We start from the raw sequence: 24,783 nt of genomic DNA, 5'->3' as shown, positions 1-24,783 counted from the left end.
TATTTACTTATTTATTTTATTCGAAAAACCAACAGCAATACAACACAAATAATGGGACCTTAAATTATGTATCTGCTTAGCCATTTATAGACGAACTTAACGAACGACTCAATGAAAATAATAAATATCGTTCGAACCTAACGCCGTTCCGCTCGTGTCTCACCCGGCGCTCTGCCCGCAGCCAAGATGAGCGACGTGGCGTACCACGTGAACAACCTGCTGTCGCCGGTGCGCTTCGCGGACGCGCTGAAGGAGATCCCGGCGCGCGCGCTGGTGGTGGAGGTGGCGCCGCACGCGCTGCTGCAGGCCGTGCTGAAGCGCGCTGTGCCCGCGCCCGCCGCGCACGTGGCCCTGGTGCGGCGCGACGCGGCCGACGCGCGCCTGCACCTGCTGGCCGCGCTGGGCAGGCTGTTCGCGGCCGGCGCGCAGCCCGCGCTGGGCGCGCTGTACCCCGCCGTGCCCTTCCCCGTGCCGCCCGGCACGCCCGGCCTGGCCTCCAGCGTGCTGTGGGACCACGGCGTGGAGTGGGCCGTGGCCAACTTCGCCGCGCCCGCGCGCTCCGGCGAGAACGTCATCGAGATCGACCTCAACCGCGCCGAGGACGAGTTCCTCATGGGCCACGAGATCGACGGCCGCGTGCTGTTCCCGGCCACCGGATATTTGGTGAGTGGCCGATTCGACCGCTCGTCGGGCGAAAGATATTAAGCCTAGGCGCAGACCACCGACTTTTGGTTGGCCGATAGTCGGGCCCGATTCTTATTTGTATGAAAAATCGGCCGATATCAAATCGGTGTGATAAACGGCCCGACCCAGCTATCGACCAAGTAAAAGTAGCCGGTCTGTGCCTAGGCTAGGTCTCTGACGATTTCGGATCGTTGACACCAAACTCTATTGTTTAGGTTGAGTTGCACCACCTCATTTTAACCGTGACGATAACGACAACCGGTGCTTTTTGTACCTATGAAGTTTGACAGATTTTTCACGTTTGTCCAAGTTAAAGTGAGACGGTGCAACCCAGCTTCAGCGTTCGATGGACGATTTATTGATTACAAAAGTACTGATCGAATCGTACTCGTTCGGTGTGCGCGCAGACGCTGGTGTGGCGCACCATGGCCAAGCTGCACAACAAGAAGCCGGAGGAGCTGGCGGTGGTGATCGAGAACGTGGCCTTCCGCCGCGCCACCATCCTCACGCGCGACGCGCCCGTGCGCTTCCTCGTCAACGTGCTGGAGGGCACGGGCGAGTTCAACGTGTGCGAGGCCGGCGCCGCCGTCGTCACCGGCACCGTGCGCGTCGCCGCCGACCCCGCCGCCGAGCGCCTGCCGCTCGACGTCGCCGACGTGCCGCCCGCCAACCCCGCTGAGGTACGACCCACAGACGAAATAAATTAATTAAAGTATTTTAAAAAGGTAAAGTTCGTTCGAGTCGATTTTGACGGCCCCGTGTGTCGGCAGATCCCCCTGGAGGAGGACGACGTGTACAAGGAGCTGCGGCTGCGCGGCTACAACTACGGCGGCGCCTTCCGCGGCATCCGCGTGTCCGACTGGCGCGCCACCGACGGCGAGCTGGACTGGAGCGGCAACTGGATCTCCTTCATGGACACCATGCTGCAGTACCTCATCATCTCGCAGAAGGTGCGCTCCCGCCCCGCGAGCCCCCGACCCCGCGCTCGACGCAGCCTGACCGTTCCCTCTGTGCGCAGACCCGCGAGCTGTACCTGCCGACGCGGCTGCAGCGCGTGCTCATCGACCCGGCGGCGCAGGCGGCGGCGGCGGCGGGCGGCGACGCCGTGCGCGTGCGCTGCGTGCACCAGCTCGGCCTCATCGCGGCCGGCGGCGTCGAGATCCGCAACCTCAAGGTCAGCCTCGCGCCGCGCCGCACCAACGCGCAGAACGCGCCCAAGCTGGAGAAGTGAGTACATTGAACTTCTTGATTTTTTATTTATTTATTTATTTATTAGGTACACCAACAAAGTCACATACATAATACAGTTCATACATTTTAACATGGTTTAACACATGATACGTATATGACCTCAATTACAGGTATACACAGCATTTCTTTTTGCAATGTTAGGGTAATTATACACTAGTAAAAACAAAAATCAATTGAATAGAGTCTAGAGTTTAAGCACCGAACAATATAAAGGATTTAGTAATTGTTCATTTTGTTCGGTGCCTTTTTAACCTAAACTGAAACGGTGGACGTCCCCAAAAGTATTTTTGAAAACATGTTCACGTCTAAAAGTTATTTTTGAAAGCCTCCTTGCAAAAATAAATGAAGTTTTACGAGTATTTAAACGACCCGACTGAGCCGCTTCGCGGTCCCCAGATACGTGTTCCGGCCGTACGACGACGCGGCCGTGGCGACGGACGACGCCACGCGCTCCAAGCGCGACGCGCTGACCGTGAGCCTGCAGACGGCCGTGGAGAACCTGGCCCTCACGCGCCTCAAGCTGGCCGAGCTGGCGCTGGAGCGGCCGGCCGAGGCGCTGCTCACGCCGCCCGCGCTGGCGCTGCTCGAGGCCGAGCCCGAGCTGCGCGTGGACGCCACCGTGGCCGCCGGCGCCGCCGCCGCCTCCTACTCCGCCGCGCTGCAGCCGCTCGGCGTCAAGGTGCGTGTCGCCACAGAATAATAATAAGTACTACGTACAGAAGTTTTACTTCGCGAAGGTATTTAAAAAAATGTATGCTCAATGTCATTAACAATGTGGTGTAATTTAGCCTGTCTCAAGAGTCAAGCAACATTTTGTTGACAAACGTCAGTGATCGGCATTGCGCCGAAGCTATAGGGCTGACTTCGGTAAAATGATGTGACGTGAGGTGCCAAACTGCGGAAAATGGCGGAGGAAATAGTACATGATTTAGCATGAATTATCATGAATATTATTAACTACTTATTTACCTCTCAGTGTCTTGAGGCAACTTAAAAAAGTACATTCTGTTTTTTTATTATTATTTAGGCAGTTAAATACTGCACAGTATTTAGTACACCATTTTCTTTATTTTCTTCCATCATACACAAGAATACGCGTGCGTGAGTCAATGTTCGCTCGTATGTGAGGCCTTATCGAATAGTATCCTGTAGGTGGGCCATCGTGCGTGTTTTGTTTTCGATGTAAACTCGCGGAGATGAACAGGCCTGGTGTCGCTCGAGATTCGCGAAACCGCTTTCCACGAATCGACGTGATTTGTAACGAGTCCGCGTGTCCTCGCGCAGGTGACCCAGAAGGACGGGCGCGCCGGGCCGGTGGAGAGCGACTGCCACATCGTGCTGGCGTGCGACCTGGTGTCGCGCCACGACGCCGCCACGCTGGCGCACGCGGCGGCCGCGCTGGCGCCCGGCGGCCTGCTGCTGCTGGAGGAGGCGCGGCGCGCGCTGGACGCGCCCGAGGCGCGCGACGTGCTGGCGCGCGCCGGGCTCGAGCCACTGTCGCGCCAGCTGGCCGCCGGCTGCGAGTACCTGCTGCTGCAGCGCACGCCCGAGATCCCCTCCACGCACGTCGTCGTTGACGTGAGTGCCGTCTCGAATTATTTAATAAATCACCACAAACTGTTGTAGAACTGCCCATTCATAAATTCAAAGCACATATAACATAAGAAAAAGGGCTATTATAAAGTCGATGATTATTTAAAGGATAAAAAAATGATAGGGATGCTTAACCGCCTAGCTCGCATAAATATTTATAACTATGTATATTTTAAAGTCTGTAAACCTTAGAAAAAGAGGCTGATAATAGTGACTGAGTTTCTTGCGCTGCTTCTTCTCAGCACTGGCCCATTTATTGTCCTGAAGCAGCGAATTCTGGGACGTGTAAAAGTGCTTTTTTAAAGCCTACTTGCATAGATAAATGAGTTTTATGAGTCTCCGGCGCAAGTCGGGACGAGACTGGACCGCGACTGACCCCCGCTGCCCGCAGGTGACGGACGACAGCTCGTACGCGTGGGTGGACGCGCTGCGCGAGGCGGTGGCGCGCGCCGAGACGGAGGACATGCGCGTGTACGTGGTGTCGCGCGCGGCGGCGGGCGGCGCGCTGGGGCTGGGCACGTGCCTGCGCCGCGAGCCGGGCGGCGCGCGCGTGCGCGTGTTCCTGGCGCCGGGCGGGCCCGCCTTCGCGCCCGGCGCGCCGGCCTACGCGGCGCAGGTGCGGCGCGACGCCGCCTTCAACGTGCTGCGCGGCGGCGTGTGGGGCTCCTACCGGCACCTGCCGCTGGCCGAGCCGGACGCGGCGGCGCTGCAGGTGGAGCACGCGTACGTGAACACGCTGACGCGCGGCGACCTGTCGTCGCTGCGCTGGATCGAGAGCCCGCTGCGCTACGCGGCGCACCTGCCGCTGCGCGCCAGCGAGGAGCTGTGCCGCGTGTACTGCGCGCCGCTCAACTTCCGCGACATCATGCTGGCCACCGGCAAGCTGCCGCCCGACGCGCTGCCCGGCAACCTCGCCGGACAGGTGAGACCCGTCTATCTTCTCATTTTTTACATTTGGAGGCGTAATATTTTCTCTAACGATCATATTATTATTGTACATACGCCAACCAGATGAAACATGGTGAGACTGTCACAACGTAATACCTGTAAACACCTACAATATGTTTCACAATAAATATTTTTAGGTTTGAATTTGATCGTTACATGCACCGTGTAATAATACTTCATTTCTCACGGTCGTCTGGATCTCGATTTATTTTATTTTATTTATTTATTGAAATATAAAACTTACAAATGGCTTCCCCAGGACTGCATCCTCGGGCTGGAGTTCAGCGGGCGCTCGTCGAGCGGCAAGCGCGTGATGGGCATGGTGGCGGCGCGCGGGCTGGCCACGAGCGTGGTGGCCGACAAGGGCTTCCTGTGGGACGTGCCGGCCAAGTGGACGCTGGAGGAGGCGGCCACCGTGCCCGTGGCCTACTCCACGGCGTACTACGCGCTGTGCGTGCGCGGCCGCATGGCGCGCGGCGAGGCCGTGCTGGTGCACGCGGGCACGGGCGGCGTGGGGCAGGCCGCCATCGCCATCGCGCTGCACATGGGCTGCACCGTGTACACCACCGTGGGCACGCCCGACAAGCGCGCCTTCCTGCGCCAGCGCTTCCCGGCGCTGCCCGACGCGCACATCGGCAACTCGCGCGACGCCTCCTTCGAGCAGCTCGTGCTGCGCCGCACGCGCGGCCGCGGCGTCGACCTCGTGCTCAACTCGCTGGCCGACGACAAGCTGCAGGCCTCCGTGCGCTGCCTGGCCGAGGGCGGCCGCTTCCTCGAGATCGGCAAGCTGGACCTCTCCAACAACACCGCGCTGGTGAGTGTCGCGTCGCCGTGCGAGCCCGGAAACGTATTCGTTCGTATATCGTGTCGGAAGACCGTGTGACGTGTGACCGTTTCGCTTGCAGGGCATGTCGATATTCTTGAAGAACACCACGTTCCACGGCATCCTGCTGGACGCGCTGTTCGACGCGGACGGCGAGAACGCGGAGAAGGCGGCCGTGGTGCGCTGCATGCGCGAGGGGCTCGCCTCGGGCGCCGTCACGCCGCTGCCCGCCACCGTCTTCGGCGACCAGCAGCTGGAGCAGGCCTTCCGGTGCGTACCTCCCCCGGCGTTCGGTCCGTAGGTACCGTGAACTGCGACTTCGTCAAGCTCCGGTGTCCTAACTTTTTTCTTTCTGTTTTACCATACCGTGTCATACTGTCCTTTGGGTACTATTTTATCCTACTTTTGGTAAGGTTTAAAGATTCTTTATTTCTCAATAAAAACATATTGCCACTTACTTGAGGACAAAAATCAACTAATAAGTATGATTTACATTTGAATCGTTCGCACCGATATGTTTTATAAAAAGCATTGGCTTTAGTAAATTATACCATCTGATAATTTTTGAGATTGGTACCTAGTTTCTGTTCGTGATGTGTGTTTCGGTTATGCCAATAAACGTTTTATCTATCTATCTATGTACTGTTGTGTGTGTGCAGGTACATGGCGACGGGCAAGCACATCGGCAAGGTGGTGCTGCGCGTGCGCGAGGAGGAGCTGGCGCGCGCGCCGCCCGCCGCGCGCCTGCTGCCCGCGCGCCCGCGCACCTACATGCACCCCGCCAAGACCTACGTGCTCGTGGGTACGTACAAAGAGAAACAAAATTACTTTATTTTGGCAACAACAAATTCAGGCAACATAGACATACACAAAAAAATAATAACTAAGTTGCCAAAAAAGGTCACCCACTCAGTAATATCTTGACAGTGTGACTGCCAAGACACTGATTTTCAGTGGGTGCCTTTTGCAGCGCTATACAAAAAAAAAAGAAATTAGAAGAAAAATAATAATAATAAAAACCATAAATTAATCATTCAAAAAATTAAAAAAAATAAAATAATAATAACATAATACATCATTCATTAAATTAAAACATTAAAACGTAGCGCGCCGCCCGACCTCCGGCTCCGCCACTAGCGAACTCGGTCCACGCCCGTGTTCACTAACATCACTATGTCTCGCAGTGCGCGTCTACGCACAGTCACACACGAACCGATCACAGAGCTCTATTCAACGCTGCGCGTTCGATTTGCCGCTTCTCTTTAGCGAGCATGGTTTGTGAATACGGGCGTCAGATTCATTTATGAGAGTGAACTTAATAATAATAATAAATCTTTGGACAATTTCACACAGCGCCAGCTAGCCCCAAAGTAAGCAACTTAATGCCTGTATTATGGGTGCTAGCTTAACGGATATACTACTTATACACTTTTTTTTAAATACATACATATTATACATAGTCACACCCAGACCCGTCACAGAAATTAAAATTCATCATTTCAATTTCTGCCCGGCCGGGAATCGAACCCGGGACCTCTCGGCATATTAGTCCGTTCTGAACCACTACACCAAACGGCCGACAAAACTTCACCGTGCGTCCTCACTTCGAAACCAAATTCGAACACGACGCGTCTCGGTGTTCGACTCAAAATCGCGTCGAGACGTCGTCTTCGAAATACAGTGTTTGACACCACCGATCAATTGACATACTTTTAGAATCTGTCAAAACGGGACTCCCATAAATTTTGTATTGTGATAATGACGTCACTATTTTGTTAACTCAAACTACAAAATGAAGTGTCTTATTAAAATTATTGTGCTTCAGAATTATTGGGAAACGATGTCAAATACCGAATTCGCATTTCAACTCTCGCGCGGAACTCACATTCGCGTTCACGTGCAGCCATAATAATCGAGAGTGCACATCGCAGGCGGGCTGGGCGGCTTCGGGCTGGAGCTGGGCCACTGGCTGGTGTCGCGCGGCGCCACGCGGCTGGTGCTGAACTCGCGCAGCGGCGTGCGCACGGGCTACCAGGCCTGGTGCGTGACGCGCTGGCGCGAGCAGGGCGCGCGCGTGCTGGTGTCCACGGCCGACGCCGCCAGCGACCAGGGCGCGCGCGCGCTGCTGCACGAGGCGGCCGCGCTGGGGCCCGTGGGCGGCGTGTTCAACCTGGCCGGCGTGCTGCGCGACGCCTTCCTCGAGAACCAGACGCCCGACGACTTCAAGCAGGTCGCGCGCCCCAAGGTTGACGGTGAGTGCCCGACCCGACGAGCTACTTCACCGTCCTTGAGTTTGGCACGCTCTTTTTTTGTACACCCTGTATAAATCTCAATTTTGATTCTGTAAAAACTTCATACTCGGTGTATACCTTCCGTAAATAGCTTTGTTACTTATTGTGCACTCAGTTGACGACTAATTTTACTGATGAACTCGAGATCGTGTCATTTTATAGAAAAAAGTTTGTATCTGTACACGAAGCAAAGTGGCCATTAAAACCGACACCGTGTCCCCGCAGCGACCAAGTGCCTGGACGCGGCGACGCGCGAGCTGGCGCCCGAGCTGGAGTACTTCGTGGCCTTCTCGTCCGTGTCGTGCGGCCGCGGCAACGCCGGCCAGACCAACTACGGCTTCGCCAACTCCGTCATGGAGCGCGTGGTGGAGCGCCGCCAGGCCGACGGGCTGCCCGGGCTGGCCGTGCAGTGGGGCGCCATCGGCGACGTGGGCATGGTGGTGGAGCAGATGGGCGGCGGCGGCCACGACGCCGTGGTGGGCGGCACGGTGCCGCAGCGCATCCTGTCGTGCGTGGACGCGCTGGGCACGCTGCTGGCGCTGCCGCACGCGGTGGCCGCCTCCATGGTGCTGGCCGACAAGCGCCGCGGGCCCGCCGCGCCCGCGCAGGACCTGGTGCACGTGGTGGCCAACGTGCTCGGCATCAAGGACCCCGGCAAGGTGTCGGACGGCGCCAACCTGGCCGAGCTCGGCATGGACTCGCTGATGGGCGCCGAGATCAAGCAGACGCTGGAGCGCGGCTACGACGTGGTGCTGGGCGCGCAGGAGATCCGCGCGCTCACCTTCGCCAAGCTGCGCGCCATGTCCGGCGGCGACGCGCCCGCCGAGCCCGCGCCCGCGCCGCCCGCGCCCGCCGAGCCCGCCGACGAGCTCGTGCAGATGGCCAGCATGGGCGAACTCATGCCCACGCAGGTACGTGCCGGATCGAATCTGAACAGTTATATTTTTATCTTTGTTTTATTTATTTATTTATTTATTAGGTACACCAACAAAGTCACATACACAATACAGTTCATACATTTTAACATGGTTTAACACATGATACGTATATGACCTCAATTACAGGTATACACAGCATTTCTTTTTGATTTTAAAGATTATATTTGCATCTTCCTTGGGGCGTTTTCAATTTAGTCGTTTCGTGCTTGACGATTGCCGCGAGCTTGCAAACATAAATAAATAAATAAAAAAATTTATTCGCTGCAATCTTAGGGTTATAAATTAAATGTGGATTTTCTCTATTAAGCACATAAGCACCTGCGTCCGAGGAAGTCGCTCTTCCACAGCGTAACATTGTAAAAAACCTTGGTAGGGTGTACTAAACATTTCAAACCAAAAGAAAAACAAAAATGAAAGTTGAACATCGAGACTATGCGGACGATAATGAATTTACGCTGCCCGTCCGCAGGTGATGGTGCGACTGCCTTCGGGCGCGGGCGCGGGCGAGGTGTTCATGCTGCACCCCATCGAGGGCGTGGTGGACGTGCTGCGCGGCGTGGCGGGCGCGCTGGCGGGCGGCGCGTGGGGCCTGCAGTGCGTGGCGGCCGCGCCGCTGGACAGCATGGCGGCGCTGGCGCGCTTCTACCTCGCCCACGTGCGCGCGCGCCAGCCGCGCCCGCCCTACACGCTGCTCGGCTACTCCTTCGGCGCCGGCGTCGCCTTCGAGATGGCGCTGCAGCTCGAGCAGGTGAGCGATGTGTCCAATCGACCGTGAGGTGTCAATAAATAATATCTACAAAAAATTCATTTTACAGAAGGCGTAAAAAAGTCTAAGGCGGTTATCACACTGCGTGATTTTCATATAAAAAAACACGCGCGCGGACGCGTTGTCAGTGTGAAGTGCCGCGCGTGTTTTCTATACAAACTGAGGTACTTGCATACAATGATTAAATCTGTCGCCTCGCGCTCCGCAACGGAGCGCGGCGCAGTGTGATAACCGCCTTAAGTAATTCTTATAATTTTGATCAATTGTTTTTTTTTTAATGTTGTTATGTAACAATGTTGGTAGACCTAATAAATAAATAAATAAATGTGTGAAGGTTTCCAAAGGTTAGTATTCAATATTTTGATGAAATATTGCATACGCATAACCCTATTTTGAGCACCTCACCGTGAGGTGTGGTATCTTTGCTCGGTGTCTGACGGTGTCGGTCCCCAGGAGGGCTGCGCGGCGCGGCTGGTGCTGGTGGACGGCTCGCCGGCGTACCTGAGCACGCACACGACGCGCGGCAAGCGGCGCAGCGCCGCGCCCTCCGCCGCCGCCAACGAGGCCAACGCGCTCGCCTACTTCGCGCAGCAGCTGCGCGACCTCGACCAGGCCAAGGTGAGCCCCCCTCCGAGGGGTCCCGTGGGCGTCGATTCCTTTTCGAACCCGGAAAATTCGACGGGCGCGCTCGTGAATCGACGCCCGTACGTTTTAAAATTTTCTCCGGTTCTGAATCGACTCGGACGAACGGCCCCCGCGACGTAAAAACGCCCCCTCTCGTCCCCAGATGGCGAGCGAACTCGAGAAGCTCCCGAGCTGGGAGGCGCGGCTGGAGCGCGCGACGGCGATGATCGGCGACGCCGGCGGGCACCCGGCCGCCGCCATCGCCGCGGCGGCCGCGTCGTTCTACCGCAAGCTGGTGGTGGCGGACGCGTACCGGCCGGCCGCCAAGCTGCGCGCGCCGGTGACGCTGTTCCGCGCGCGCGACAACTACGTGACCGTGGGCGACGACTACTACGGGCTGCGCGACGTGTGCGCCGGCCCGCTGCGCGCCGAGGTGCTGCCCGGCAACCACCGCACCATCCTGGCCGGAGACTCGGCGCGCACCATCGCCGCGCACCTGTCGCAGCTGCTGGCCGAGCAGCACTAGCCCGGCGCCGCCGCCGCCGCCGGCGCGCCCGTCCGGCGGCGGAGGCGCGGCCGGCGCGCGCGCCGCTGAGGACTGAATCTCGCCTAGTGTAGTGGGTCGATGTGTTACTGATTTATTTATGCGAGCCCGGCTCGACTCTTGTGATAAAGGCCGTCCCGCCGGCGCCCGCGCGCGCGCTCCCGTCGCGTACGATCGTTACGACCGGGGGCGCGGTGACGAGTGGACACTTTATAAACTTAGGTTTATATGTTTAGCGAGCGAATGTATCTCGAATGCCGGTCAGCTACTGGATGTAGTTGACGCGAGGCGGAGGGCGGCGCCCGCGGGACGGCGCCCGTAGCGCGTAAGTAGGTGAAGCGTGTAAGCGACTCTGACATCACATGTATGTATAGTGCGTAAGTAGCAGTATATTCTGTTCATGTGTATGGTTGTTGTGGTAATTTATTTTGTTACTGACTTGGCGTCAGCGCCCTGTGATTAAAAGTGCATTATTTTTAGTTTGTGTTTTAATTATTTGATCACATCGGTACAGACGATAGCGCATCAGACTTTACATTTAAGTTTTTATTTTTAGTATTCACGTCTTCCTTCAAAAACAAGCGACAGCATGGGCACCTTAACACTAATAAGCAAATATTTTATATCATACGATAGCTAACAATGTTGTCTTTTAGCTAATAGAAGTGGTAGAAGTAGAAAATAGACACAAGCCCCATACATTTTAAGATAGTAAGTAAAAAAAAACATTAGTTTACCTACTTTTTTCACTTCTTTTTCAGTTGTTTAAAAATATCAAAAAAACAGGTCATCATAGTATGTTTTATTTGCATTCTGAGCTTAGAGACTCCAAGCATAATTATATTTAAACAGTGTCCTAAAAAGTAGTGTCAAGCCGAAGCACAGAGGTAGAGCATCAGTAGGGCTACCCGAACTATGAAAAAATCGTAGAACATACATGGGGGTGCCATGTTTGTTCTACGATTTTTCTTAGTTTAGAAGTTATCATTATTTTTTTAACTTTTTAAAATTTCAGGACCTATTCCTGGTAGGCTTTAATTTTTTTATCTTTTTACTGGGTTGACTGACTACAAAGTTGAAAACTAGGTCATGAAATTTTAAAAAGTTACAGAAACAATGATAATTGATAACTTCTAAACTATGAAAAATCGTAGAACATACATGGGGGTGATTCGGGTAGCCCTGCTGATGCTCTGCCTCTGGGCTTCAGCTTGATACTACTTTTTGGGACATCCTGTATGTAGGTATCAATAGAATAGAATTTATTTTTTTGGCACACAATGGGGGCGTTGCGTTTGACGGAAAACAGTTCTTGGAAGCGCTAATAAGCCAAATGAAGATCGCTAAGCGGTAAGCCATGTCACTGCTAAAATTACGGAACCCTAAAAATGAATGAAACACGTCACTATGGAAGTCAGCAAATGTTAGCAAACGTATTCTCGCCGAAAACTGCCGTAATGATCGCCATTTTGCTTATAAGCGCTATTTTCCGACAAACCCCCTCAATGAAAACCATTTGATTAAGAAATCTATACCTGCCTAATTATAAACCCTACTTATTAAATTTTTGATTGACTGACGGCCGATGGGGCAGCAAGGTTCTGGAGTGGAGGCCACGTACCCGAAAGTGCAGCGTACGACGTCCACCCACAAGGTGGACCGACGACCTCATAAAGGTAGCAGGAAGGCGCTGGAAGCAGGCCGCCACCAACCGGCCATTGTGGAAATCATTGGGGGAGCCGGGAGGCGTATGTTTAGCAGTGGACGTCCTATGGCTGAAATGATGATGATGATTAAACTTTTGACTTATATTTATCAATGGGTAAATGATAATTTTATGATCCGAAATCAAATGGTGGGTAGTCAAAATTAGTAGCCATACATTCCATTATTTAATTTCAAAATTAATATCAGAAAAATTAACCTATCTGAGTATCTCATATCGCTCAGATGTCAAGACCAGCTCTGTGGTCAAGACGTTGCGGGCAAGGCTTGTGGTTGCGGGGCACGCCAGTCTGCGGCCGGCACGCGGCGCGCGCGGTCGTCGACGCGTGCACGGGGTCCGTGGGAGAGGCGCGGTGAACGAAACTCACGGGAAAATTATACTTTGTGCCGTATTGGATAGTCGGATGGAGGTACTTTGAAATTTTTCTTAGAACCCATGGAATCAGACGTGAATTTTTATTGTCAAAACGTGATGCAGCAAAAATAAGTACTATCTACCTAGTTCAGCTGAGACACACTTAAATAGGTCAGTTTTTCTTTCTGGGATATTGTTACAAGTAAGTGAAACATATTTATTTATTTATTTCAAACTTATATGCACTTAAATCACAATACATAATGCGAACAATACAATATACACTGTGCCGCAAAGGACATTTATTGGAAAAACTACGTATTTTCATTTATTTTACATAAGAAAAATAAATAGTTTGAATTAATTTAGTCTTTATTTATAAGCTAGGTCAGAGGTAGGTACTTTTGAAGATATTGAGGATTTTCTAACCTACCCTTTTTCTTTACTGTCCTGTATTTCTGTAGATGAGAAACTATGGATATTTTTTACCCGATTGCGTTGCCCGATTTTAGTTAATAATTCCTTAGATGGTTCAGTTGTATTCAATAAAATTTCAAAGCAAGCGCCATTTAAATTGTATTGCTGTTGCAAAATTATATTCGTACCTTTTTTACATTCGTGAACACGGGATTTGCAATTGACTAAACTGCTTAATTGGGACTCCGCAGCCTATTTATTCTCTATCGTTTGTCGATTGAACTAATAAGTAATATTAAGGTTTTATTTCGTCGTTTTATCGATTTTACCGATATGCCCATGGATACATTTATCGTCTAAAATCATCGATAAGATTTTTATAACGGCCCGGTTTCATATTCAGTGGCGTCTTTACGTGCAATGAATGCAAAGCGTTATCTACGCAGCCCCAACGCTGCTGCTGTTCCATTTGCCCGTGCTTCGCCGCGCTCGTGGCGGATACTTATCTTGAACCTGCACATCCCGTACCGCCGCCTCGTTCGCTCACATGGAAGTAATCCCCCACCGCACCACTAGTTTACTATAACCCTGGGTGTGTAACTTAATCCTGTCAGACAGACCGCAACCTACACACAACTAGTCAGGTGGTCCACAAACGTCTGCTTAATGGAGGGAGATACGAGTAGGTAGGTATAAATAGCTTTCGAGCGAGTCACAAGCTACATTTGCGATGGTATTAATGTTTCTCTAGTAGAGCACTATTTAATTGTTAACTTTCCTATTACTTTATCCACAATAGCTAATCGCTTCAACTCGTTGCTCGCTAAATAAAGTAAGTACGGTCCTATTTCGAGCTAATAACAGCAGGGTGAGCGTATAATAATACTTACTTATATGCTGCGGTGATCGTGGGAACGACGCATCCCAAGTAACACGCAATCTGTATATTCACTGAAGTTAAGATTGATTTACGTTTTAAAGTCAGACTATCACTTTAAATCAGTTTTGACTTAGTTTAAATGCTTTTGAGTAGAATGCGGTAAAATTTACAATGCATGAAGCTATTATATGGTCTAAAAAAATTAAGTTAATTGGCTTATAATCATACTAAAACATTAATTAATTTTAATATACAGCACCTTTAACAGCATTTACACTAACACAAAGGTTAAAACCGTATATTAGTAAATAAGAAAACCTAATGCATTAAATAAACGTTGTCGAAATATTCTATAGTGCATTCAGATATATTAACACATTTTACAGATAGAACGCATTTTTATGATCTTTTCTTATGCTTATTTACTGCTCAGCATTAGCCAAACATTTACTAAAGTTTTAGCTCTGTTATCTTCTTATTTTATTGTTACTTTAAAGCTTTTAGCACTATTTAGATAAATAAAAAAAATATTTTATTACTTTAGGTCATAATTTGGCCATAAAACCACGAGCCGTATGATTATATTCATTTGTGCGTTAGTAGGTCCTGTATATTCATTAGAAAATTTATGTCGAACGTGTCACGTTATTGACATGAATAAACAGTGGAAAAAGACTTAAGGAAGGGTTGCACCAACTTACTTTAACAAACGTCAAAAATCTGTCAAACCCCATACAAAAAACATCGGTTATCGTCATAGTTACGGTCAAAGTTAGGTGGTGCAACTCAGCCTAAGAGAACAGGTGGAGTAAAGAGAAAGATAAAGACGGAATATTCAAACTTTATATTTGGTTTAAGAAATGCAAAACGTGTTCCAAAAAATGATACACCTCATACACAAAATACAGTACAATCGGTTGTTGTGTGAGTCAAGAAGTTCCGTAGAACATTCCTTCATCCCTTTCGGTCATTTGCACTATTTTAAAAGGCATCTGAAAAAAACAAATAAGCTTATTTATGACTTAATAGAGAAGTAATAAGAACGCATACCCTTAAAAAAACGACTACAGCAACACTACTAACTAGTTACAAAAAGTTCCTTTAAATTATTACTATTACAATGAGCGAAAAATAAGATAGGTAGCTATATCGTGTTTCATTACAAATTACATTTCGCACCCTTAGAATGAAAGTGACTTAACTCAAAATTCCTGTTTCTCTCGATTTCACCATAAACTGACCTTATAAAGCATGCTCTATATCCCTGTATAGATAAAGTGACCTATCTCTTAGTAAAGGCAGAGCAACGCATACTTCGGTCTCTTTCACTAGTCTCGCTTTTCATGTATGCATATTGTGTGAAAGAGGCAGAACTAGTTTTACGTCGGCGGTGCTTGCGAGTGTACGTGTAAAGCATCGGCGGATCTCGAATTGTATCTGTTTATTACAAAAATACTGTAAAGGTAAGTTCATGATTTTTTTGTCATAAAGTGACCTTTTAGTAAATAGGTCTGTATTTAACCTCGTAGCGCCCACGCGCCTTTTGATAACCCAAAATAAACATGGCGACTACAGCCCAGAACTTTTTTCAACTAACTTTCAATTACCGCCCATGCGCCTTTCAGAAGGCCATATTATTAAACTTTGTCTAGATTTTTGAAATTTCGCGGCTTAAAGAAATAATTTAATTCGATTTCTGAACGAAATATTAGGGAACAGTTTCCGGTATGCTACCATTGGCTGTCACAATTGACAGATGGGATTTTTTGAAAAATGGCCGGCGGTATGGACGGCTCACTAACACGTAGTTAGTAAATCGCATTTTTTTATGATAATCCGTGGTTGTCGAGTATGTTTTTATGCAAAAAGTTGCTAACGAATAGGTATTACTTAAATAGAGATAATTACTTTGCATTTTTAGGGCAGAAATTCTGCGAAATCTTGGTTTGAAATAATATGTACTTTGTGAAGGCGGTTGGGTCGAAGCTAGTACTAAAAATATCATAATATTTTTAGTTTGTGGCTTTGTGTTATATTGGTTTATGGAATATTACTAATATAAAAATGCAACTTATCTTTCACTAATAATTAATTTAATTAATTAATTATTTGTCGGCCGTTTGGTGTAGTAGTTCTAAAAGGGACTACTATGCCGAGAGGTCCCGGGTTCGATTCCCAGCCGGGCAGAAATTGAAATGATGAATTTTAATTTCTGTGATGGGTCTGGGTGTTACTAGTATAATATGTATGTATTTAAAACGTATATAATGTAGTATATCCGTTAAGCGAGCACCCATAACACAAGCATATTAATTGCTTACTATGGGGCTAGATAGCGTTATGTGTGAAATTGTTCAAAAATATTTATTATATTTATTATTATTATTAATTTAATACTCTTTACACTACTAATTTTTTGTATTATTTAATTTTACATCACTTAATACTTCCTTTTAATCTAGAATTTGTGGCCCGATGGCCTTTGTAAAGAACAAAAGGTAGACAAATAATTGAATTTAAAAACACATGCTAATATAATCATAATTATACCCTGAAAGTTTCACTTCAAACCGGTAACTCTAACACATACGAATTTCAACTCAAAATCTTGGGCTGATAGGACTATAACTATAAGTCCTATAAGAAGGACGGTCGGGTCGTAGTTAAAGAGGATCCAAAAAATCCGTGGGCGCTACGAGGCTATACTAAATATGTTAGAGTATTCAGTGTTCATTTATGGATTTGGTCTGTTTAGTTAAAAATATAAATGAAGGATACACGACACTTTTACGAATAAGACTATTTATGACTGAACTAACCTAATTTAGTTTTGTTATTTTTGATATTGCGCCTGTGTAGAAGAAAAAATAAAAAGGACCGATTAACATATTTTTGGAATATGTCGCTTTAATATAAAATTTGTTTAAGATATGCATAAATTTATGTACTTAAGAGTTTATTAAGTTGTGTTGTTTCAGACTTTACTTCACAAGTTTACTAGTAAACTAAGAGCTAGTGAACGCCAGACCTACGTCATTTTATAAAAACTGAAAGTTTGTCAGCGTATGCTCCCAATATAGGTTATAATGTTGGTGAATTATGAAGTTTGGGTCATCGTGGCTTTGGGAGCTTTAGAGCTACCCTAAAAAACTGTCTGGCAAGGAGTTGGAACTGGCAAAACTGTGTGAGTGTTGGGGAAAATATTTTTAATTATTGCTAAAATATTAAACATAAAAAATCAGATTTTATAGTATATCCTATATTGGGAGCGTACGCTGACAAACTTTCAGCTTTTATAAAATGACGTAGGTCTGGCGTTCACTAGCTCTTACTCTATAGTCAAAATAACATCAAGACGAGTTAGTTCAAGATATGTTTAGTTTGATGGTAATAACACCTCCAAACATGCAAACTGATAATGAAAACAAAGACAGGGAGCTTTTTTTCCCTCGGGGATGACGGAGTCAAACAGCTTCTGAAGAGCCTTTAGTGCCGGCGCTCAACCTGCTTTCAGAAGCTCAGCCGTGATTCCATAATCACCCTGTACCTTGTTGTTTTTCAGGTGTTTGAGAGCCATTCTAATCTCGCACAGACTGACGTCCGAGATAACTTATAGTGTCGGGTCAATCTAGCTCTTGGGTCTTCGGCTAGATTTGTGATCAGGTGTGCGTACACTCGTGATAATTTTCCGTAGAACCTCAACCTCTTCCAATATCTCAGGCCCCGACGAGATGACTCTGCTATCCTCGGTCTTCAGCTTGGTCAGTTGGCTTTGGCCAACAGACAGAGCTCTTGCTATAGAGCCCTTGTTACGCTCAGTCGCCTCTTTAATTGGGTCTGTATCAAATTGGCGTAGGTCGCGAGTTGAGTATACTTGCAGAACCAAGTTTCTTCTCTCTTCCATCAGTTTATTGGTGGGGTCAGAGATCTTTTTGGTTCCTTTTGAACGACGGGTTTTTAAGAACTTAGACCCAGTCGTTTGGACAATTCCCACGAACCTGTCATTGCTTTCGTCCACATTTTCGTAGTCTCCTAGGCATTTGAAAAGATTTTGCAATTCGAGATAAAAGCTTTCGGGGTTTTGGAGCTGGATGAGCGCTAGGCAGAGCGAAGACTTCATCACCTTCATTGGATTCGCGGAAGATATCGTAGTCATGCTCGATGGCTTCTCGATGGATGAAGAGCTTCTCAACAAATGGTTCTTAAAATGAACATGGACAAGACAAAAATCATGTCAAATATCCGTGTTGTAACCCACACCTCTGAAAGTTGGAGACTACACTCGAAGTTGTTGACAATTAAGTGTACCTGGGACAATCCAGTTAGGTAGGTCCAACTTCGAGAAAGAGGTCAACCGTCGAATTCATCTCGGCTGGGCTGCGTTCGGGAAACTTCGCAATATTCTCACGTCCGAAATGCCGCAGTGTCTCAAAACAAAAGTCTTTGACCAGTGTGTGTTGCCAGTGACAACTTAAGGATCTGAGACGTGGTCGCTTTCTATGGGCCTCATAAGAAGGCCCGAGGGCGATGGAGTGTGCTATTCTCGGAGTCTCCCTGCGCGATCGAATCAGAAATAAGAAGATCCGCAGTAGAACCAAAGTGACATAGCCCGCAGAATCGCTAAAATCATGTGGCAGTGGGCGGGGTACATAGCTCACAGAGTTGATGGGCCGCTGGGGCAAAAAAGTTCTCGAGTGGCGACCACGAGTTGGAAGACGTAGTGGCAGGCCCTCCACTAGGTGGATCGACGATCTGGTGAAGGTCGCGGGAGGTGCCTATGCGGGCGGCGCAGGACCGGTCGTTTTGGAAATCTTTGGAGTAGGCCTTTGTCCAGCAATAAGTAAACGTCTTTCGGCTGAAACGAACGACTAAGAAGCAAACTATACCCTTGGGCTATACCTCGGTTAGTTTTTTTCATACAAAAAGGCTACCTTATAGCACCCAATATCTAAATGTGTAATTCGAATTATCTGAATTATCCAACACTGTCTTATTGCTCACCTACCTACACCAAAAAATCTTTCACCCAAAAAGTAGTTGGTAGTGTACATCGTATTGTAGTTAGTACCTAGATAATTATTTTTTTAGGTTTGGTTAGGTACCTGACAGGTTAGAGCACTTGCCCCACCCTGCCCCACCGTGGCTACGCCCATGTTTACTACCTTATATTCACATAACATTCAGTATAGTAATGACTTATGTCAACAGATTCATTTGCAATATGCGTCATAAACAGACTTAATTAATAAAAAATCTCATCAGTTTCAAAAGTATTTTGTAATAAAGTGACCTAATTTAGAAGTACTTTATATTTTATGTCAAAATATATACTAAATAAAGTATAATTACAAAAAATACTCTGCCCATGTTAACTCAAAAGGTTAATCAATAAATCTACTTAAAATCAATCAAATGCGACGGAACACGAAAGAGATATAGTAAAATGAATTCAAGACTACACTTTTTTCAAGACTTTCTTGTTCATTTACCACAAATTGCATTTTTTGGATTCGGTCACTTTCATTCTAAGGGTGCGATTTGTAGTGATAATGATTTTATACTTAACACTTGTCAAACTAGGTACCTACCTAATTGGAGACAGATAAAATTGAAAGACGTGGAGTAGGGGATCATGACGTGATTAAAGGATTCTAAATTATTGTTTCGGTACCCTGATTAACACTAAAGCAATCCATTTTTATGACGTTTAAACCTAATGGACATTATAACATACCTAAAAAGTGTTACAGTAATGCTAAAGATATCACTTAGATATTTTATATGTAGGTTGAATGACTTAACCATTTTCTTTTTACTATAATAAGACTGACAACATTAAAAGACACTAGTTGAAAGTTTTAAACATTAATATTATCTGACGCCATTTGCTTTCTGTTTTCTCTAACATAGAAAATAAAATTATAATACACATATGCATGAAATACTACTTATTATCCTTTTCTTACAAGCGGAGTATCGATAGATGCAATTTTATAAGTTAAAATTAATCAAATCGTTAAAAAAATCACAAAAAGTGTCATATGTCGATTCTAAATTTGTCCCTATTTTATTAAAAAAAGGATTTCTGTGAGGGCGCGTGAATTATAAACCACAAACATATATATATTTTCACATAAGACTAATACTCCCAGCTCATTTTCATTCTTGAAACAAAAAAAAATGATACTTACCTTATGATAAATTATTTTAAATAAAGACATTAAAACATCTCCTCACAACACCATTGCACTGCAATACTCTAAACGAAAAATAATCAAATCGGACAATAAAATGCGATAAGTTTTTTCGAATACTTTCAAACAAACAAAATAAAACGTTCAGCCTTAGAATAAAACGTAACTTTGGCATTGTAATTCTGAAAGCTGTTTCAAAGCTGTACTAACATCTAATAAAATGCTTTTTACATTAGAATATGCTGTCTAACAACTTTACTAATGTCTGTCTTCAATAACATTATAAGCGCTGGTTAGCAGCACTAATAATATTTAATAATGCTCAAAGCCGTATTATTTGGGGCCCAAATTGCGCTTACAAGACACTTATAGACTTTTATACGGCTGATATAGTGCTACATATGCTGCTCATATACTGCTCTGCACGTAGGTTCATGCTGTTGTACGCTTCTTATAATTGTGTTTTGTGTTACTTGGGATCATTGGTGCGCGAATAAATCACGCGATTAAATTTGATTATATAATTTAGCGCGGCTCGTGCGTGCGTGAGCTCGCGCGTGCGGCGCGCCGCCCCCCTAATGCGCGACCTGCGACCCGCCGCGCCCGCGCGTCACACTCAGCTGGCCAGAGCCCCGATAAAAATTACCGTCATCGGGGCTCAGGTGATCAGATCTTGCTCTCCAAATCTAAATACTATTTCAATTAATAAAAAGAAATAGTTAAGTAAAGCTAGCTCCATGATGACTCGACTACCTACATGGTAGTATTAAGACTCCGTCCGTAGCAATAATTACTTACCTATCGACTTACTTTCATCATGGACGTAAGGATAGACGTTGATCCTGCTGCGGACATACAAAGAGCGTTTTCCCTTAAGTCTTGTTCGCACTAAGTAGTCGAGTAATTTAGAAGTCTCGCCTTTATGAATTAGCTCGACGAGAATTTAGTAACCTACTCGACTAAATTTTTGGTGTTGGGACACGTTTCGCTACTATACTGGTCATCACAAAAATCGGCCCACCTACGTTTTACAGGAAACCTCGTTTCTACTGACACAATCATGGTGCCCTAACAATATTGGTGTTATTTGAAAGCCCAATAAATATCCATAAACATAACATAAAGAAAACACATTGAAAAAAGACCTAACTTTGGGCTCACCTCTGGGATCAATTAGACCAATTTTTATGGTTATAAAACCAAATAATGATCTCACGTGTCCTCTTTAACAGATGGATAGCCATTAATCCCAACTTACCAGTATTAAAACCATAAAAGTTGACTCAAGCGTAACTACCTATTTTTTGAAGAAGTGACTCTGGATCCTTCTAAAGACACATTTTTGGGGTAAAAACCTTTCCTATAATGAAATGAACTTTAGAACTAGGCTTTCAAATGGTGCCAACATTTGTGGGAAGTACGAATGCATACGTTTGGAAGTGCTTGTCGCGGGAGGGTCGATTTTTGTGATAACCAGTGTAAATTACTCGACTAGTGAGAACAAGGCTTTAGTTTTAGTCTTAACTTTTGCTTTTGTAATTAGGTTAAAGTTAGGAATTTAAGTGGAGGAGATAGCCTTTGTCGCAATAACAAAACAATAAATCAAATAGAGAATGAAAATTATCGGGGGAAGAATTTGTGACAAACCAAAATCGACTAGGCAAATCTGCGGGAAAATTTTTTGCTCAGTAAGTAAGTATTTAAAAGCTTTTTTTATAACTACTTAATTAGTTGATAGATCCGCGTACTGCAGTACTTCACAGTAGGTACACGTCCTAATTTAGCAGTGCATGGCCCGCGGACGATTGAGTGACGCGGATGGAGCTTGCGCACGCACAAAAAATATAGATCAGCGAGTGAGACGATAGGCGACAGTTAGTTCAGCCACGCAACCTGCTTTATTTAATACATTTTGAAATAGACACCATTTTCTTAGTTTTTCAGTTCACAGTAGTTTATGCGTGAAAGAGTAACAAATTAATGATACATCCACACAAACTTTCGCATTTCTATTATTACATTAGTAGGATTAAATCATTGCTCTAGAAAATCATCTAGCTGTCGCATTAGTTGGTAGCAGACGGCGCGCGCGGCGTAAACGCTGGTCACCCAAGTTTTTTGGCCGCTTTACGCCCCAATAAGAGTCGCGCCGCTTTCCAAACCGGGCTCTTGTCAATAGTGTAGGTACCTCGACTTATAACATGAAAGTCCTTACACGGATTTAGAACGACTGAATGTATTTTTTTTAATACTTAGTCCTTGTATTACTTTTTATCCGTCCTCAATAATTTTAACAAAAAAATTAAAACCGACTCCAAAAAACCTGCACTAAAAAGTAAAAAATAATTTCATGTGTTTAGTCAAATAAAATAAATTTCAATTATTTTATTTGACTAAACACATATTCGATATACCTATCAGTAGAAAAAAGAGAAGCTATAGAGATGTTTTTAAAATCATTGGGTATTTTTTAAATCGAATTCTAAGTGGAATTTTGTATCGTGGTTTGTACTTTTAAAGTTTAGCAACTTTGGCTGCTCGTAACTAGCTATTCAATTATTGTCTGTACCTCTAGCATTCATGAACAACTTTCGTCTTCGAATCGTTTGCGTATTCGACAAAATTCGATACTCAACCTTCAAATTAGACGATAATGTGACAATTTTGATTCTTAAAATAAGTTTCGTGCAACCATTTCTCATACTAGGTTCACTTTACGACAAGTTCACATGGGCGCTGTTGTAGTTTGCGAACTAAATCTTTTGATGGTGATTCGAATACGCAAACGATTCCAACTCAGTTTTTCGTGCTAGCCGTACGGGATCTGAAATTTATTTTATTTGATTAAAGACATATTCGATATTAATATCAAATAAAAAACGCGGTTGAAAACACTCGAGAAAAAAAATTGAAGCAGTTTTTAAGACAAATTTTGGAAAAAATTAAATAAAAACATTTTCTGATTTGAGAAATAAATGTCTTAAACCGTAAAACAAGTTAAGTAAGGATACCTCCTCACATGTTTTGTACGTGAACATCGGTTAACGAACATTTGGTCGTCCGAATACAGTTAAATCAGGAGGGCATTGTCTGCGGGACAGACCGTCATCGCTGTGCGCCGCTAAATATGGAGGTGGTTCCTTGAAACGCATTGTGGCAACTTGCAGGTCTATACTTACTATGTCATCAACTGTAACGTGGCCAGGGTAAACTTATTTATATTTTTGCAATAAGCCTTTTCAGCTATCACGGTGACCCATAAGGTAGGTAGCCGATTTAACTACTTATTTTAAACGTTTTACCCCCTTCATCTATCTTACGCGGTTAAGATTTTTTCATACAGATGTTTTTTCCCGCTAACTCCCGTTCCCGTGGGAATTTTGCAATATCCTGTTGTAACTAAGCTTTAAGTTTACTAAGGTACCTGCATGCCAAATTGCAAGCGTCTAACTTAAGCGGTTTAGATTTTTCATACTAAAGGATTTTCCCGCTAATAGCCGTTCCCGTAGGAATTCCTAAGTATACTATAACCTGCCCAGGAGTATGAAGAATAATTGTACCAAGTTTCGTTAAAATCCGTCTAGCAGTTTTTGTTTCTTTATGGAACATACAGACAGACAAAAATCTTACTGATTGCATTTTTGGCATCAGTATCGATCACTAAGTAATTACCCCCTGATAGTTATTTTGAAAATATATTTCATGTACAGAATTGACCTCTACAGATTTATTATAAGTATAGATAATTAATATTGTCTTCCTGGTGGGGGGTAGTTACTGGCAGTGTGACATCTGGAAGTCCGAAGTCCAAAGAATCCAGTATCCTCACCATGTTTATTGGTGCTTGCTTCGTGTCTGTCTACGCGTAGTCCGTAGGTAGGTACGAGCAGGAGATGGTCAGACTCGCGGCGACGGCCGAATGACAGTAGGCGGCGGCCGAATCTGCACAAAAAGCATGCGCGCGACATTCCGCCCGACCCGCTCCCTTGCTCCGCCGCGTTCACAAACTGAATATCGCCAAATTTTATTAGAAAGTGTACCCAACTAACTATACATGTAGGTACGATTATGCTTCGTGGATATTACTTAGTCTAACTCCTACAATCTGCTGATAAAAAGTCTAAAAACTGTTCATTACGATACTTGGCTAAGAAAAGTCTATAATACACACAAAGACCATTATCATTATCACATTCAGAATTTTGACAGAAATCACTTCGATCAATAAATAAATCTTTGGACATGTGCCTGTCGAGTCACTGTATTTAATGATATAAACGAGCACCGAGTAAGCGTTCGAAGCTTTTTTGATGCGCATGCGACTCGTTAGCGGCAGCGTCTCATAATTCCTTAGGAAGAAAGGTAGGTAGGTACTTACTTTTTATCTGAAAACATATTTAATTTAGTTACGCCGCATACGGCTGGTCATAAATAAAAAAAATTGATTATGAAACGCATGAAATTTTCCGGCACCGACTCCAAAAGTATCAATCATGGTATTAGTTCATCCTAAATAAATAAAGTAATAATTTCTTTACTTTTATAGTGCATGTTTTTTGGAGTCGGTTTTATTTTTTGTTAAAATTAATTTATTTCTTGCTTTTTAGTTAACTATAATTATTACCTTGATGTTACCACTGAAGATGGGCAGTACCTACATTAGACTATATTTTTCATGACTAAGTGTAAAATAATGTTCCTTACAAAATCCAGGTTACTATAACGGCAAGACGGCAACCTAAAAAGACCT

At 45.7% G+C, this 24,783-nt stretch overlaps 1 protein-coding gene and 1 long non-coding RNA gene across 4 annotated transcripts in view; one reads left to right on the top strand and one right to left on the bottom strand.

The window, feature by feature from the left end:
* The window catches only part of LOC135077372 (fatty acid synthase), a 33,276-nt gene extending 22,831 nt beyond the window's left edge, over positions 1-10,445 (top strand). For all 3 annotated transcript variants that reach the window (XM_063971897.1, XM_063971898.1, XM_063971896.1), the window contains 15 exons: positions 182-663; positions 1,092-1,364; positions 1,455-1,634; positions 1,703-1,911; positions 2,332-2,614; positions 3,220-3,513; positions 3,920-4,450; positions 4,736-5,290; positions 5,382-5,569; positions 5,959-6,101; positions 7,231-7,551; positions 7,816-8,501; positions 8,998-9,276; positions 9,748-9,912; positions 10,082-10,445. In XM_063971897.1, coding sequence (XP_063827967.1) covers positions 182-663; positions 1,092-1,364; positions 1,455-1,634; positions 1,703-1,911; positions 2,332-2,614; positions 3,220-3,513; positions 3,920-4,450; positions 4,736-5,290; positions 5,382-5,569; positions 5,959-6,101; positions 7,231-7,551; positions 7,816-8,501; positions 8,998-9,276; positions 9,748-9,912; positions 10,082-10,444 — 4,952 coding nt within the window. In that variant the 3' untranslated portion in view covers position 10,445. The remainder of the gene's footprint in view (positions 1-181; positions 664-1,091; positions 1,365-1,454; positions 1,635-1,702; positions 1,912-2,331; positions 2,615-3,219; positions 3,514-3,919; positions 4,451-4,735; positions 5,291-5,381; positions 5,570-5,958; positions 6,102-7,230; positions 7,552-7,815; positions 8,502-8,997; positions 9,277-9,747; positions 9,913-10,081) is intronic.
* A 4,223-nt stretch (positions 10,446-14,668) lies between these two features.
* On the bottom strand, positions 14,669-15,007 carry LOC135077086 (uncharacterized). Its single transcript, XR_010258383.1, has 2 exons — positions 14,890-15,007; positions 14,669-14,831 (listed from the first exon to the last, which is right to left on the bottom strand). It is a non-coding gene; the product is annotated as an uncharacterized LOC135077086 (long non-coding RNA).
* Between the last annotated feature and the right edge of the window lie 9,776 nt (positions 15,008-24,783).

Source organism: Ostrinia nubilalis, chromosome 13 (genome assembly GCF_963855985.1).
Source record: "Ostrinia nubilalis chromosome 13, ilOstNubi1.1, whole genome shotgun sequence".
Taxonomy (NCBI): Eukaryota; Metazoa; Arthropoda; class Insecta; order Lepidoptera; family Crambidae; genus Ostrinia; species Ostrinia nubilalis.
The sequence above is the reverse complement of the archived record's forward strand: the minus strand, read 5'-3'. Positions and strand labels throughout refer to the sequence as shown.